Source organism: Medicago truncatula, chromosome 3, assembly GCF_003473485.1.
Source record: "Medicago truncatula cultivar Jemalong A17 chromosome 3, MtrunA17r5.0-ANR, whole genome shotgun sequence".
NCBI classification, from domain to species: domain Eukaryota; kingdom Viridiplantae; phylum Streptophyta; class Magnoliopsida; order Fabales; family Fabaceae; genus Medicago; species Medicago truncatula.
Window position 1 is genome coordinate 41,025,675 of NC_053044.1, and position 16,400 is coordinate 41,042,074.

The 16,400-nt window shown below is 33.7% G+C and overlaps 2 protein-coding genes across 5 annotated transcripts; both read left to right on the top strand.

Annotated features, from left to right (window-relative positions):
* Positions 1 to 364: 364 nt before the first annotated feature.
* On the top strand, positions 365 to 8,140 carry LOC11435666 (protein BREAST CANCER SUSCEPTIBILITY 2 homolog A). 4 transcript variants are annotated; one of them, XM_039831568.1, is made up of 19 exons: positions 365 to 694; positions 805 to 861; positions 1,411 to 2,367; positions 2,461 to 2,600; positions 2,698 to 2,846; positions 3,161 to 3,283; positions 3,388 to 3,585; positions 3,674 to 3,755; positions 3,843 to 3,893; positions 3,983 to 4,058; positions 4,152 to 4,263; positions 4,375 to 4,446; positions 6,048 to 6,243; positions 6,315 to 6,491; positions 6,757 to 6,899; positions 7,020 to 7,082; positions 7,186 to 7,399; positions 7,599 to 7,766; positions 7,854 to 8,140. In XM_039831568.1, the coding sequence occupies exons 1-19, from the start codon at positions 514 to 516 to the stop codon at positions 7,908 to 7,910; spliced, it is 3,216 nt and encodes a 1,071-aa protein (XP_039687502.1). In that variant the 5' UTR covers positions 365 to 513; the 3' UTR covers positions 7,911 to 8,140. The 4 variants fall into 4 exon arrangements, 3 of the variants coding, with proteins under 3 accessions (XP_039687502.1, XP_003601582.2, XP_024633428.1); XM_003601534.3 differs by having other exon boundaries at positions 805 to 2,367; XM_024777660.1 differs by having other exon boundaries at positions 805 to 2,367; positions 2,461 to 2,585.
* Positions 8,141 to 10,909: 2,769 nt separating this feature from the next.
* LOC11439464 (F-box/LRR-repeat protein 4) lies at positions 10,910 to 12,420 on the top strand. The gene is made up of 3 exons (XM_024778982.1): positions 10,910 to 11,558; positions 11,743 to 12,299; positions 12,409 to 12,420. The coding sequence occupies exons 1-3, from the start codon at positions 10,910 to 10,912 to the stop codon at positions 12,418 to 12,420; spliced, it is 1,218 nt and encodes a 405-aa protein (XP_024634750.1).
* The last annotated feature ends 3,980 nt before the right edge of the window (positions 12,421 to 16,400 follow it).

The window sequence follows — 16,400 nt, forward strand, 5'->3', positions numbered from 1 at the left end:
TTTTGCAGAAAAATTCATAATATTATAAGAATTTCTCCAAAAAAAATTTAGAATTTTTTAACAAAACATGAATTTAATATGAATTTTTATATTTTTTATGGTTAAAAATTCATATTAAATTTATGGTTTGTTAAAAAAATTCTAAAGTTTTTTGAAAAGATTTTTACAATATTCTACACATTTCTGCACAATATCATTAAAAAAATATTAAAATTAACTTAAAAATAGAGACCAAAAGTAGTGATTGAAAAATTTATAGGGACTAAAAGTTGAAGGAAAATTTTAAAAGGACTAAAATAAAAAGATATATATTTATAGGGACCAAAAGACATCTAGCTCTTTAATTAATTTCCGAAGGGAAAAAAGTGTGAGTGAGTGAGTGCGTAGCTAGGAGCAAAAATTTGTTTCCCGCCAATCCCCAAACCCAAAAAATCGAATCCCTAATTTGCTTAGTTAAACCCTCAAATCAAATCAAATCAAATCAAATGCAAAGAAGAAGATAGAATCGAAGAAATGTCGTCATGGCAGATCCTCCCCGACGCCGATAACAATTACCGGTGGCAAATCAACTCCGACGACACTTCAAATGTTATCCCACCTTCACCCCCTCCTTTTTCTATTCCCACCCCTCCCCTTCCTTCCATGTACGATCTTCTCATTCATGCCTCCGCCTCACACCTTTTTCAACCTCAAGGTATCATTCTCATATTCATTCATTAACCTTATTATTTCATTTTTTATTTTATTATTTCTTCATCATTTTATATAATAATCATAATAATTGAAGTGTATTTATTTTTGTAGAGGAAGAAAATGCAATAGATGATAGTTTTGGCTTCGCGAATTCGCTTTTCAAGACAGGTTCTGGAAGAAAAGTTACTATTTCTTCTAAAGGTCTTGTTAGAGCAAAGACATTATTAGGATTGGGATTGCATGAAGAAACTGTTGGTGCTAATATTCAAACACCTCAGAATGCTAAGAAATTTAACTCTTTTCATCAAGACGAACCTCGTTTACAGGTAATAGATAGCTGTAAAAAGACGAGTGCTGCGTCATTTCAAAGTCCTTTAGTTAGTAGATTGAAAAATGGTTTTGAGAATAAAATTGTGCAACCAGATACTGGTAGTCGTAGTGGTGTTGGTGCTAAGCAAGCTCCGATAAAATTCCAAACTGGTGTTAGTAATATTCAAGCCCCTCAGACTCAGAATGCTAGTTTTTTTGATGCTTTTGATGAAGAATTGCCTGATTTGCAGCTTATGGATAGTTGTAAAAAGATGAGTGCTGCGTCGTTTCAAAGTCCTTTAGTTGGTAGGTTGCACATGGGTTCTGAGAATAAAGTTGCGCAACTTGATAGTGGTAGTGTTAGTGGTGGTAAGGATGCACCACTCACGAATTCGCTTTTCAAGACAGGTTCTGGAAGAAAAGTTACTATTTCTTCTAAAGGTCTTGTTAGAGCAAAGACATTATTAGGATTGGGATTGCATGAAGAAACTGTTGGTGCTAATATTCAAACCCCTCAGAATGCTGAAAAATTGCATGCTTTTGATGAAGAATTGCCTCATGTACAGCTTATGGATAGTTGTAAAATGATGAGTTCCGCTTCGTTTCAAAGTCCTTTAGTTGGTAGGTTGAAGAATGGTTTTGAGAGTAAATTTGTGCAACCAGATAGTGGCGGTGGTGCTAAGCAAGCTCCAATTAAATTCCAAACTGCCAGTGGGAGGTCGTTATCTATTTCTGGTGATGCGTTGAAACGCGCTAGGCGCCTTCTTGGTGATCCTGATTTGGGAGATTTCTTTGATGGTGGAGATTCACTTTTCTCGTTTCTGGATCAGGGACAAACCAGCACAATCACTTCCTCCGCTGAAAGAAGTGAGAGTAAAAATACTCATACTCCTTTGGTGCATCAAATGACACCAGAGAATCATCCCAATCACATGTCAAAAAGTTTCACATACCCTTTGCAGCCTTCAAAACAAATGGAATTTTCAAATAAGCTTCGCAACGAAGGTAATGGGAATAACTTAATCGTGAAGTTCGATGATGTTGTGAATGAAAGTGACTGTGGCTGTAAAAGTAGCATAACTCCTGGACAGAAACCTTTGTATAACAAGAATGAAGTGGCTGACACGACAATAAAAAGCTCTTCATTGAATGGTTTTTCGTCAAGAATGGATTCACGTGAAAAACCATTGGGCAGGGCATTGGTGGATATTTCCAATACCATTAAGACAGTTCATACAAATCATAAGCAGCCTGCTAGTGGGAAAAGGAGAATAGGATTACATGCAACTGTTTCTTCCTTTAAAAAGCCTCGAATTTCCAATATCTCTGCCTCTGGTGGCCAAGATGTTCAATATTTTTCTAATGGTATGCATGGCTTAAGAGTTTTTTAGTACATTTCTTTCACTTTTATTGGTTGGAAGATCTATTATACTCATTTTGATATGTGTGATTCTTAAGATTTGGCTCAATTATCCTCTGGTGCTTCTGGATTCAAAAGAAAAGTTTCTACCCGATATCCATTTCACCATCCAAGGATGTACATCAAGGATTATTTTGCTGTTCCTCCATTAGAGCAAAAAGTGGTCAGTGTAATCAGTGTATGATAAAATGTTCTTTACTGTCTTGTCCTGAGACCTCATTTGGCACCGAGTAGTAGTAACTGTAATTTGTACACCAAAATGAAATTTGTTGCAGAATTTTCCGAACCCAGCCAGACAGGTGACATCATGTAATGCAGGAGCGTACATATTCCATGACGGCTCTGATAGTAATGATATGGGAGCAGAAGCTTTCATCCATCTATTGACACAGCACGGAGCGTCCCTGCGTTTTGCCTCCAAAGAGTAAGTTGCATCTATCCTGAACTTGTGCTTCCAGGATCTCTGGAAACTACTAAGGAATAGTTTTTCTATGTAATTTTTTAATGTATATGATGCAAGGCCAGATCAGTTAGGAAGTTAGAGCATGTTAGAAAGTAATTGCAACTTGATATATTCAATTGTTATGTGAATGATAAGAGCTCCTCTGTGGTTAAATTTAATAATTTACGGAGTTTAGTACTTGGAGGGCACTTTGGTGTATTATGTTTTACTTAAACAATGCTCTTTTGCCTAGTCTTAATTGGCGTAGTTTTAAATTCAATTGCACATCTCTCTAGGTGGGTCTTGAATCATTACAAATGGATTGTATGGAAACTGGCATGCTATGAGAGATGCTATCCAGCTAGGTGTGCTGGAAAATTTCTGACTGTATCAAATGTGCTTGAGGAACTGAAGTACAGGTATCTAGTTGCTTAAACATCATATTTTAGGCTTATTTTGTTTTTTGAAAAAGCCAGTTAAATATTTTAGGCCTTTTAAACTAACAATGATATTTGGTGCCTAGATATGAAAGAGAAGTGAATCATGGCCACCGGTCTACCATCAAGAAAATTCTTGAGGGGGATGGATTGCCTTCTTCAATGATGACTCTCTGTATATCTAGCATTCACTCTGATCATGTGCTTGACAGTGGGGCATTATCTGAGCCACAAACCGGGAATCAGAGCAATGAGGCATTAAAAGTTGAATTAACTGATGGATGGTTAGAATTTGAACTTGCGTGGCGAATGAATCTATGATTTCAAAATATGAGATTCCCTGGAACATAAAGTGTTTTTCTTTTTCTGCAGGTATTCTATTAATGCCATTTTAGATGTTCCATTGTCAAAGCAACTGGCTGCTGGAAGATTGTTTGTAGGACAGAAGCTTCGGGTAATGTGCTGGCCTGTTTTTATTGTTTATCTTAGTACAGCTATAACACAGATAATATTGAATTTCCTTCTCATATTCCTTGTGCAGATCTGGGGAGCAGGTTTATGCGGCTGGAATGGGCCAGTTTCACCCCTTGAGGTTTTTTCGTGGATTAGGATTATGATTGAGTATTTGCGTGGATGTGTATTCCTGCTGGATGGTTTTCTCAAATTCTGCTATATTTTTAGGTGTCATCAACAGTTAGTTTACTTCTTCACATAAATGGAACATATAGAGCTCATTGGGCAGATCGGTTAGGACTTTGTAAGCATCTTTTAGCTTGTGGATGTCATTTTTTTAAGTTAGAGAAAATTAGCATCTTGTTCCCTGAGCTTATCTTCTTGAGCTAATCGACAGGTAAAGTTGCTGGTCCACCTTTGGCTTTCAAATGCATAAAAAGAAATGGCGGTTTAGTACCTCAAACTTTGGCAGGAATTACCCGAATATATCCCATTCTTTACAAAGAAAGGTAATTTAAGAACTATTTTCCAGAAAATATGTACCATAAATTTCTTTTCAATTTTTTCTTTTCTTTTCATTATGCTATCCAGAAAATTAAGAACCCTTTTCCTTATATTAGGTTAAGCAGTGGACGATCTGTTGTCATATCAGAGAGGATGGAGAATAAAATGATGGAGCTGCACAATCAAAGGTGACTTCTCATATTCATAAGCAGAAATCACCGTGGCTTAATTAATATCTTAATATTGCCGTGAATCTCCTTTCTGTCTGATGTGAATATTTCCCTCAGTATTGATTGCTTTTGTGTTTGTACTCAAGTTCTCTATCTATGTGTGAGTTTCATACTAGACTATATTGCAAATTATCTGGCTAATTTTTAAAGTTCATGTTACTTTTCAAATGTACCTGCTAGAATGTATTAGATTCTGCAGAAAATTATGGTTTGGTAGGCCTAGTATCTAGAAGCAAGGAAATGAAAGGAAACTTCCTGTTTATCTTGTTATTTTGCATCTCATACAACGTCTACTTGTACGTAACTCTTCGAAAAAGCAACCAGTATAGGGCCTTATTTCTATGAACAAGTACTTGGATGTATTGAATGAAAAACATGTATAATAACTACAAATTTCTGATTTAGTTTCTATCAACGTCATCATCTTTATAAGGTATTGGGTCGTTGGTATCCTGCTTATTTTAATGTTAATACTACGAAGATATGTAAGAATGATGGATGATTGGCATGACAACTGCCAAGGATTATGATACTAATCATTGGGAAAATCTTGGTGATATTTTGTAATAAACTAACAATAAGAACAGGATGCAAAAATTTGACCAAAGTCAAAAGGGGAGCAGGATTGCTCATAAGAGTTCGTTATAAATATTCCAGAAGAAAGGACAAAACAAAAGGAATAAATTTCAAGTAAACCATTTCCTCCCATCTCTAGCAAAGAAATACGTACATCAATAAAATGATCAACTAAATCCTATTTGTAGTTTCTATCCAGCTTTCTTTTACTGTCTGTTTTCTATCTATTGTAAACATACAGTCTTTCATCTCGGGTGAACTATATATTTCTGCAATAGAAATTTATTGCCTTTAAAAGCATTTTTTGGTATACATTACAGATGGTTTGTTACATGGTTATGATAGGTACTCCTGTAGGTAATCAACTAGTTAACTAGTGACTTAATAAGTCATTTAGTTAGGGCATGTGAGATGGCAGGCTATAAATAGTTGAAAAGAGAGATCAGAGAAGGTATTTTTGGTTTTGGAAAGGAAATTGGAGTGTAAATGTAATAGAATTTACTATCAATAAACACCATTTTCTTCAATTTTTTTTTTTTTTTTTTTTTTTTTTTCCTATCAGGTTGCTTGAAGTTTTGTTGTCATGAAATGTAATAATGTTGAACACAAGACTTCGATGTATTTCTTCTCAAATTTGCCCGAATTTATGAGATAAAAATAGGAAAGGACCTCATTAATATTGAGTAATGATATAATTTGATGGCTATATAGGGCAACCTGGCCTTGGGACCAGCTTAACAATCTTAACTTTTCTGCGAAGTATAATTTCTGTTGCCACTGTAAATTCAGATATGGCTTGCTGCATAATGAAGGGCATTAGAATAACATAAAGCAAAAAATGTTATAAAATATACTTGTGACTATTTGTACATATGGGAAGCCTCGAAAAATGATCAGGTTTTTACACAGCGTGTGTGGTCATTTTTACTAGCCGTTAATATGAATTTTGTTTGTGCTGTGAATGATCACCTGTATGGCGTTAGACGCTCGGCTGTTGTAGATAATATCGTTTCGGAGTATCAGAAGGAAATGACTGGTTCACATATTTACGATTACGGCAATAGCGAAGGGGCTAAGATATATAAGATGCTGGAGACAGCTGCAGAACCCGAATTCTTAATGGCAGATATGACTCCGGAGCAACTTAGTTCTTTTGCTGCTTATAAGGCAAAATTAAATGTGAGTTATATTTCTGAATTAGTAAAAGTCTCTATGCAGAAAGATACTTATGGTTTCACATCCATCCTCAGGCAAATAGACAGTCACAAATGGAAAGTTCAATTGAGAAAGCTTTGAAAGATTCTGGCTTGGGAGACAGAGAAGTAACGCCATTTATGAGGTTGCGAGTAGTTGGATTAACTTATAAAAATCAACGAGATAAGCCTACAGAGGGCATAGTAACAATCTGGAACCCAACACAGAAGCAGGTGAGTCTGATCTTTCAATTGCAAACAATAGTCATATTTTCCCATATCAATAAATTTTCAGCATTTTTATGGTTGCAGAATTTTACGCAAATGATTTTCTCATGCATGCCTAGCTAGTTAGTATACACTTGATTTCCTTATTTTCAGTACCTTATCTTAAAATGTTTTTCCTTTTTTCCAATACCTTATCTTAAGTATTTGTCACAAATATCTGAAGATTGCTCACAATTTCAGAATTTCTTTATACCGTGTTACAATTTGATAGCGTCAGGAGCTGTCAGAGGGAGAAGCATATGCAATTGCAGAACTCATACCATCTGGCTCTGATTCGGATGTCCTTCACTTGCAGACTAGAGGATCTACTACCAAGTGGTTGCCATTATCTTCTAATGCAAAGGAACAGTTTAAGTAGGTATCTAGCAATCAGAATAGGATGGAAAAAAAAAAGAAGTAAAAGATAATTTCTTTCTACTTGGCTTTATTATGGTTATGTAAATTCTAATCCCAGCGTATTGTTCTCCTTTGTAGGCCATTTTCCAATAATCGGAATTCAATCCCATTGTCAAGTCTGAGTGACATCCCACTTTCCAAGTATTCTGTCCCCCTAGTCTTTGTGTGTGTGTGTGTGTGTGCTGGCATTCCAAAAAAAAAGCAAACAAATATTTGACATAGCCTTGTTATTATTCTTATACAGCGAGTTCGATGTTGTCGCATTTGTTGTGCATGTGGGAAAGGTTTATACGTCAAGTCAGCAAAAGAAGCAATGGGTTTTTGTGACTGATGGATCCATCATGAATGGTTTACAGTCACAAAAGGTTACCGACACATTGCTTGCCATTTGCTTTTGCTCCCCATTGTTTGATCATGATTCATTTCCACCGATCAACCATAACCTTGCCGGATCTACGGTAATTACATTGTTCTATGCTTTTTGTTACTGCTATTCTTAACTATCCGTTATACTTTTTGTTGCTTGCCATTTGCTTTTGCTCCCTATTGATTGATCATGATTCAATCCTGTTGTTTTAGGCTGTCTGGTTTGCAAAATTCTACCTATTTTCCATTAATTCAGATATTAGATAAAACCTATGTTTTTGTTTTATGCAGGTTGGTTTCTGTAATCTTATAAAAAAGGAGAAGGACCATACAAACCATATATGGGTTGCTGATGCTAATGAAATTTCAACCTATTATTTGAAGTTTGATTCCCCACAGTGTTCTCACCTCAGAAATGCTGCCAGCTCCGTCAGAAGATGGGCTAGCAATTCGAGCTTGGTATGCATCATGGAACCATACTGTATCAAAACTTGAGTTGCATGGCTCAATTTCTAATATGACACTTTGCTGCTTCTTTTTCTTCAGATAATAGAGAAACTCAAGGAAAAGGTGTTGGGTATAGTTGGTGATTGTAAAGCCTAGATGGAGAAAAGAGGAGGAACTATCTAAAGATACGTGCATGTTGCTCTACTGTCTACATAATATTAAACATTTTCTGAAATCCATGACAACATTCACGTAGTTAAAAGTTAACAGGTCTTAAGGTCTTTTTAGTATGTTCCTTTTGAAGAATTAAAATAATTTTTAGATAGTGTAAATGTAAATTTTATCGAAAGGACATTTTATTCTCTATACACTTTTTTGTTTGAGAAGATTTTCTATGCGCATTTTGATTCAGGATGGACAAAATTAAAATAATAGAGAAGAGAGACAATAAAATAAGAATTTAGAGGGATGAAAAACAAAGATTTCTTTTACATGGATTAAAATTAAAGGTTGCTACTTTTTCAAGGATAAATAAAATACGCAAGTTTTGAAAAGATTAAAATCAACTAAGTTTTTTTACTGAGACTAAAATAAAATAAATTATTAATTTCATAGAGATAAAAAAAACATTTAATCCTTAGTTATCTTTCAAATTTTCTTCTGATTCAGTTTTATTGCATACAGAAGCGTATGTCTCTAGCTACCACGTTTTCATACTCAGTGACCCTTTTTATTCATCTTTGAAACACACAGGCTCATCAAATGTTCACCATCATTAAATCTTCGTCAAATTAAAAACTAAAAACTTTCAAGATCTATTAGAATGTGTCCCTCTTAATCAATTTTCCAAGTTTGCAGTTTTTAGGTCTAATCTTCCTTTTCATTATACTATCCCTTTTTAAAATATTAACTATTACCAAACAAATTTAAATTTATATAGAGTTGAAAATATCATGACATACTTGTCATTAATAATCTGTGTTAAGAAATCTAATTTAACTTTTCCCTCCTACTTTCAGTATCTAAACAAAATTTGGGTCTTAACATCTGTGTTAACTATACAATCTCAGAGATATTCACACTTTAACTGGTCAATCAAAATGTTTTTGATGTTCCATCTCAACGAAAGAGCATGAATGTATTGATACTCTAGCAAGGGCCAAATAAAGAAGATACAGCAGATTTTAATCAATATTCACATGTGGCTCTCTGAAAATGACATGTGGCAGCACAAAAATGACGTGATTTTTATATAAATATAAAACAAAAGGAAATTAAGGTCGACAAAAGAGTCCAAACAAGTGGGCATGGTGTATAAAATATCGTGGGGCAATTTAGTAACATGTTCCATTACAAAAAAAAATATCTAAACGTGGAATCACAGTCTATACTCTATATAACAGTATCTAGAAACATAAACCAAAACAAAACAAACAAGAGCATCTTTGTCTTTGTGTACTCAACGGAGCATAGAAAGAACAGAAAGCAGAACAAAGCAAAGAGAAGATGGAGGGTGCTACAACTGCAACTGCAATCATGAAAATCAACGGTGGATTATTAGGAAGGATTATCTGTGATCGTCCGATTCCAAAGCGCGGTCAGGTGATGGTTGGAATTGTGTTGGGATTGGCCAACTCGGTTGTTTGCATCTTCATACGTTCCATATCATGTGCTGCTCCTTCTAGAGTCCAGCTTTTAGCTTAATTTGTAACATTGAATGTAAGCATTTCAATTTTTTTGAGAAAGCCTTCAACACTATCCTAAAGGAAATTCTAGTAATGTATATAAGAAATTTCAAGTTAACTGTGTTCATCTTTTCTCTCTCAATGTCTTGATGTTTAATCACTAACTCATGTATTTAAGAAATTCTAGTACAGTAGAGAACGATTAAAATTTGCGGATGTTTGTGTCTTTAATTTTGTGTATATGCGTGTTTGTAATTTCCAATATAATCTTTATCATTATTGGTCAAAATTTCTGGATCTGTTCTTGATTTTTTCATCTTCCTTAGTAAGACATGTCAAGTCTCCTTGAATTGAAAGGAGGGTTTTCATTTGCTGCAATGAACAATGGAAGAAGGAATGAACATTCTAATATTGTTTCTCATTTATGTATGCAGAACAAATGTTGCGAACATCCTTTTCACATTTTTCATTCAAAAATAATGAAGCAAATCAATACACTATGATCACCTGCAAACCTTTAATATATTGACGGCATAAAAATTTATTTTATACTATCAATGAAATAATGATTCTTTTGCATATCATTAATGAATGATATTTTTGTTGAATGACTTATATTTTTTCTTTTTCATATAACATTAAAAATAATATACTGCATATTAATTGAATAGTATTTCATGAAATACGGTTATATATTAGAAAAATACTTCATCCGTTTCAAATTATAAAAAACAAAAAATTATTTTCTTTATCCTAAATTATATGCATAAAATATTGACTTTTATTCTATTAAAACATGTTATTTCAAAAAAAATATCATTTTTAAAGTGAAATTAAATGCAAGTTGAATTCAATTTACGTTCTATCTTATTTTCTCATTAACCAATAAAATATGTTTTTACATTTTTCCGTGAAATTTAATAAGAAAACAAAAAACTTTTTTAAATGACAAATAAATACATAAATTATAAGAAAAGGAGAAAGAGAACCAAAAAACTAGACAACACCAAAAGAAAAGCTAAAACAACATCAAAAACGCAAAACTAAAAAGAGCTTTGCTATTTCTAGCGAAGCAATTTGTCCCAAAATTATCTAGAATAGCCTATCACCGTTAGATTGGGAACTGCCACAATACATGGGTGGATGACATACAAAGTGGATTGGGCTCCACTTAATTTAACACGGTCGGGATACTGTCGTGAATTGTTTTCTCGGGAGAAATAGCTTTTTCCAACTAGAGCTTTGCTATTCTAGATCATGAACTAATTTTTTTCCTTAGAACTAATGAAGGTATATAGTAAAAAAACTCTCAATCAACAAGAATTTTATGTATCACTAACGTTTAGACGAATACTCCGTCAACTCTTCTTATTGTTCTATATATATATATATATATATATATATATATATATGAATCAAGTGTTGGCAAAGTTATAAACATAATATATTTGGTTTCCACTTAGGAGAAGAATGGCAGCAGGAGGTGGTTTACCGGACGATTGCTGGGAATATGTGATATCCAAACTAGTATGTGATAACCATTGGTACTTAGATACTCTATCCCTTGTTTCCAAACAGTTCCTCTCCATCACAAACCGTTCTGTTTATTCCTTAGCATTAATCTGCAATCCATGGCCACTCTATTGCCTCTTCCAAAGGTTCCCAAACCTCAAATCCCTCGACCTCTCTGGCTTCCGCGGTGACCTAAACACACTTCTCTCTCGATTCCCTCCTTGGTGTTCCATCACTTCTCTCAACCTCTCCAACCACCCCACCTTCCCCGTATTAGGGTTGCAGACTATTCTCAAAAACACCACTATATCATCAACCTTGACCTCTCTGACTTGTTCAAATATTATTTCTCTCAAATCTATTGATATAACCTTCATTGCAGATTCTTTCCCGTTCCTCCAAGATTTGAATATCAGCTTTCCCCTAGGATTGAGCGGCTATGAGGATTACAACAATGCTCTAAAGGTTCTTACTCAAAAGCTTTCAAAACTCTGCAAGGTTAATCTCAGTGGTAACATTGATGATTCATCCCTCCTTCAACTGTGTTTGAACTGTGAGTTTCTAGAAGAGGTGGTTTTGTTTTATTGCCCTCGCATAACAGATGATGGTATGGCTTCTGCAATCTGCCACAGACCGACTTTGACTTCTTTCTCTTTTTGCAACCACTGGGCAGCAATAGAAGAGAAGAACATTACTTCATCCTTAATTAATTCATTGGCCAATTTGAAGAGCTTAACTTGTTTAGATTTGTCCTATTCATATATTAGTAAATGAATTGCTTCACTCTTTAGCACTTGACCCTCCTCCTTTGAGGAAACTTGTCCTCAAAGATTGCTCCAACTACACATATTCTGGGATATATTATTTATTGTCAAAGTGTCAATCACTGAAGCATCTAGATATTCAAAAAGCAACGTTTTTGAATGATCCACTTTTCAATAAGCTGTGCGCTTTTCTTGGTGATTTGGTGTTTATTAATGTGAGTGGTTGTGAATTGCTCACCAATTTTGCCTTGTTTGCACTCCTTAAGAACTGTCCTTTACTCACTGAGATCAAAATGGAGTCAACAGGAATTGGAAAGGTTTCAATGCCGTCACAGGATTTGGTTGTATACCATCAAGTGAAGTCTCTCCATTTGGCTTCCAATTCATGTTTGCGAGATGAAGACATCCACATGTTTGCTTTCCTGTTTCCTAATATGCAACTTCTTGATTTGAGCTCTTGCTTTTACATTAAAGAAGGTATTGATATAGTGTTAAAGAAATGTCGTAAGATTAGGCATTTTAAATTTGTCCGGTGCCGACAAGCTAATCTATGTTTGATCAACTATGAAGCTTCCAAACTCGAGGTATTGAACTTGTCAAACTCAAGAATTGATGATAAAGTATTGTATGTGATCTCAATGATTTGCCCTCGGCTTCTGCAACTGGACTTACAATTTTGTAATGATGTCACAGAGAAGGGAGTGAGACTAGTAGTAGAAAAATGCATACACCTGAGAGAGATTAATTTGCAAAATTGTCGTAAAGTGTCTGGTAATATTGTTTCCTGGATAACATTTTCAAGGCCTTCATTGCGAAAAATAGCGGTTCATTTTCATTCCTAAGACAATGATAGGGAACTCTCTGAGCAATGTATTGTTTGCTAGTATTCTAGAATTGCTCTGTTCGAGCTTAGTTTTTTAAGTTTCTGATCTTACTTTTCTTAGATTTTTTTTTTTGTTGAAAATGTAAACTTCCTTTTGTTTGAAGTTATGATTAAGTAAGAATCGCTCCAATTTATATCTTTCTCCTATTTTTCGTATTTTAATGAGATCCAAAAAGAGGCTTCAAAGCTCACCTTATTGTATGGATGTACTTTAGCAATACTCTCCCTTATCACTATCTTATTAAATACAGTTTATTTTAAACCTAATTGTAATAAAACCATATTTATTATGTGGTCATGTTTTACAATAATTTTACATATTTGATACATATTTTTTTCTTTTACAAAACTATTACTGTTACTTTTTCTTGGAAAATGGTATTGCTGGAGATGAAATCAAATTTATTTTTCACTCAGAAAATTAATACCGGTTGATTATTATATGATCATATTCTTGCAAAAATCTTCTATATGATTGCCATTAAAACTACTGTTTTTCTCTTCTTGAAAAATGGTGTTGACGAATATGAAATAAATCAAAAATCCGAAAACTATGGATGACAATGGTGCTTGCTTGATTTCAGTGTCATTTTCAACACGTTGTTTGGTCTCAACACAAATCTATGGATGACAATGTCTGCATTCAACATAATTGGCCTTGCTAGAGTCTGAGTTTCCCTCTGACTAGTGATCTGCTGTTAAAAACTAAAAAATTGATTGAATCTATGTAGGTCATCCATATTTTAAATAAGCGTTGCTTAAAAAAAGTGCATATAGCTAAATCTTAATTCGATAGCCTTTACAATTTTCACAGTTATTCCGTCATGGATTGGTTGGTTCTCTGTGTCCTTCAGTAGTGATAGATTTTCAAGTCTGACAAAAATACCTCAGCATGTTCCTTCCCCACCCTTTCATCCTATAAGCAGTGATAGATTTTCAAAATTTATACATGTATGTGAGTCAATTATCATTATTAGAGTGGTTCAGAAAGTGCAAGGAAGGAAATTTACTATTTTAGTGAGTTAACAAACATTAGTAATTTAGATGAAAAGAACAAGAACCTATTAGAACTGTGTTGGCAAAGCTTAAAAAGAACAACTACTAATCTTTTTTTGTATAAATAATTGGTGATGAAGTACTGTAAGCAATCCCAAAGAGTTTCCCTCGGCTTCTACATCTGAACCTGGAACATTGTCATGATGGCACAGAGAACTGAGTGAGGCTAGTGGTAGAAAACTGCATACGCTTGAGAGAGATTAATTTGCAATGTTGTTATAAAGTGTCTGCTGATATTGTTGCCAAGATGATACTTTTGAGGCCATCATTGAGAAAAACAATAGCACCGCCGGATTTTGCTAGTATTCTGGAAGTGCTTTGTTCGATCGAAGGCTTATTTTTTCTTAGATGTTACATAGATTTTATTTATTTTTGTTAAAAGTGCGAGCTTCCATTTCTTTTATTGTCACTGGTCTGTGCATGATAACTGCACGAGTAAACATTTATCTTGTGACATAGAATTTGAACATTTATTTTTGACGATCTGATTGTTTACAAACTTGGTACATCAAGTCATTGACTTTATAATGCCAATATTGGGTGTCATGCTCTTTTCACTATTTGAAGAGCTTTTCCTATTTTATTTTTCAGATTAAATATTTGGATTCATGTGCCTACTAACTCATGTGATCATTTGGGATTCAAATTAACTTTACAATTTGGCTATGCTGTTTTGGTGCACCCTGTCAATTCAATTTATTTAATTTTTACAAACCAAACTATTAAGTTGTAAATTTGTTTTCACCCTACTTTGAGTACCTAATCACTGTTGTATAGATACTGTTCCATTCAACATTTGTTTAAAGTCAGTTTTAGTTCATGGAACTATGTTTTTTTATATATATATTTATAAGTCTCTGGCCGGTATATTATATAAAAATTACCAATTTCACATTTTTATCATCTCAAGGACTTGGTTTAATTTGTCGGAAACATGTGTAATTTATAATGATATCCGTATTACTAATTTTGAATTAGAAAATTCTACTAGCTAATACTTATTGAAAGATTTTCCTTCTTGTCTGCCAAATTTGGAATACTAGTATTTTTCACATCAGTGTGACATTTGAGTACAAGGTGGGTAGAAGAAATAACTGTTTCAAAACAAGTAAATGTATGCAAAGAAGCTACCAAGTATAATGTGAAATATTTCCCACAACCCTCGCTGGGATTTCCTTTCCTAAAACAAAATGTATTTGATGTTCCATCTTAACGAAAGAACATGAATGTCTTGATACTCTAGCAAGCAAGGTCCAAATAAAAGATACAGCATTTTAATATATTCACACGTGGCTCTCTTAAAAAATGACATGTGTTGGGCCAAAAAATGAAGTAATTTTCAATAAATAAATAAAATAAATGGAAATTAAGGTCGACAAAAGAGTTCAAACAAGTGGGCATGGATGGACCTTCGGCTTGTGGCTGCCAGCATTTTGTTTTGGTGGCTGTAGTGTTTTTGGATCTTGATTATGCCTTGTGGATTGAAAGTTGTATATGTTGTTGTTTTGCTTTGTTGTTTATTAGTGCTTCTTACACGGGTATGTGGCTAATAATATTTGCCGATTAAAAAAAAAAGTGGGCATGGACCGCATTGTGTATAAAATATCTTGGGGCAATTTAGTAACATGTTCTATTACAAAACAAATATCTAAACGTGGAATCTCAGTCTATATATAATAGTATCTAGAAACATAAACCAAAACAAAACAAGAGCATCAAATTTGAAGATGGAGGGTGCTACAACTGCAACTGCAATCATGAAAATCAACGGTGGATTATTAGGAAGGATTATCTGTGATCGTCCGATTCCAAAGCGCGGTCAGGTGATGGTTGGAATTGTGTTGGGATTGGCCAACTCGGTTGTTTGCATCTTCATACGTTCCATATCATGTGCTGCTCCTTCTAGAGTCCAGCTTTTAGCTTAATTTGTAACATTGAATGTAAGCATTTCAATTTTTTTGAGAAAGCCTTCAACACTATCCTAAAGGAAATTCTAGTAATGTATATAAGAAATTTCAAGTTAACTGTGTTCATCTTTTCTCTCTCAATGTCTTGATGTTTAATCACTAACTCATGTATTTAAGAAATTCTAGTACGGTAGAGAACGATTAAAATTTGCGGATGTTTGTGTCTTTAATTTTGTGTATATGCGTGTTTGTAATTTCCAATATAATCTTTATCATTATTGGTCAAAATTTCTGGATCTGTTCTTGATTTTTTCATCTTCCTTAGTAAGACATGTCAAGTCTCCTTGAATTGAAAGGAGGGTTTTCATTTGCTGCAATGAACAATGGAAGAAGGAATGAACATTCTAATATTGTTTCTCATTTATGTATGCAGAACAAATGTTGCGAACATCCTTTTCACATTTTTCATTCAAAAATAATGAAGCAAATCAATACACTATGATCACCTGCAAACCTTTAATATATTGACGGCATAAAAATTTATTTTATACTATCAATGAAATAATGATTCTTTTGCATATCATTAATGAATGATATTTTTGTTGAATGACTTATATTTTTTCTTTTTCATATAACATTAAAAATAATATACTGCATATTAATCGAATAGTATTTCATGAAATACGGTTATATATTAGAAAAATACTTCATCCGTTTCAAATTATAAAAAACAAAAATTATTTTCTTTATCCTAAATTATATGCCTAAAATATTGACTTTTATTCTATTAAAACATGTTATTTCAAAAAAAATATCTAAACGTGGAATCACAGTCTATA

Bases quoted from the DNA above. Each gene is read 5' to 3' on its own strand.
- LOC11435666 (XM_003601534.3), top strand. From the start codon at position 514: ATGTCGTCATGGCAGATCCTCCCCGACGCCGATAACAATTACCGGTGG. The intron at 7,400-7,598 runs GTAATTACATTG...TGTTTTATGCAG, and splicing joins ATAACCTTGCCGGATCTACG to GTTGGTTTCTGTAATCTTAT. The intron at 7,767-7,853 runs GTATGCATCATG...CTTTTTCTTCAG, and splicing joins GGGCTAGCAATTCGAGCTTG to ATAATAGAGAAACTCAAGGA.
- LOC11439464 (XM_024778982.1), top strand. From the start codon at position 10,910: ATGGCAGCAGGAGGTGGTTTACCGGACGATTGCTGGGAATATGTGATA. The intron at 11,559-11,742 runs GTATGGCTTCTG...TTCACTCTTTAG, and splicing joins CCCTCGCATAACAGATGATG to CACTTGACCCTCCTCCTTTG.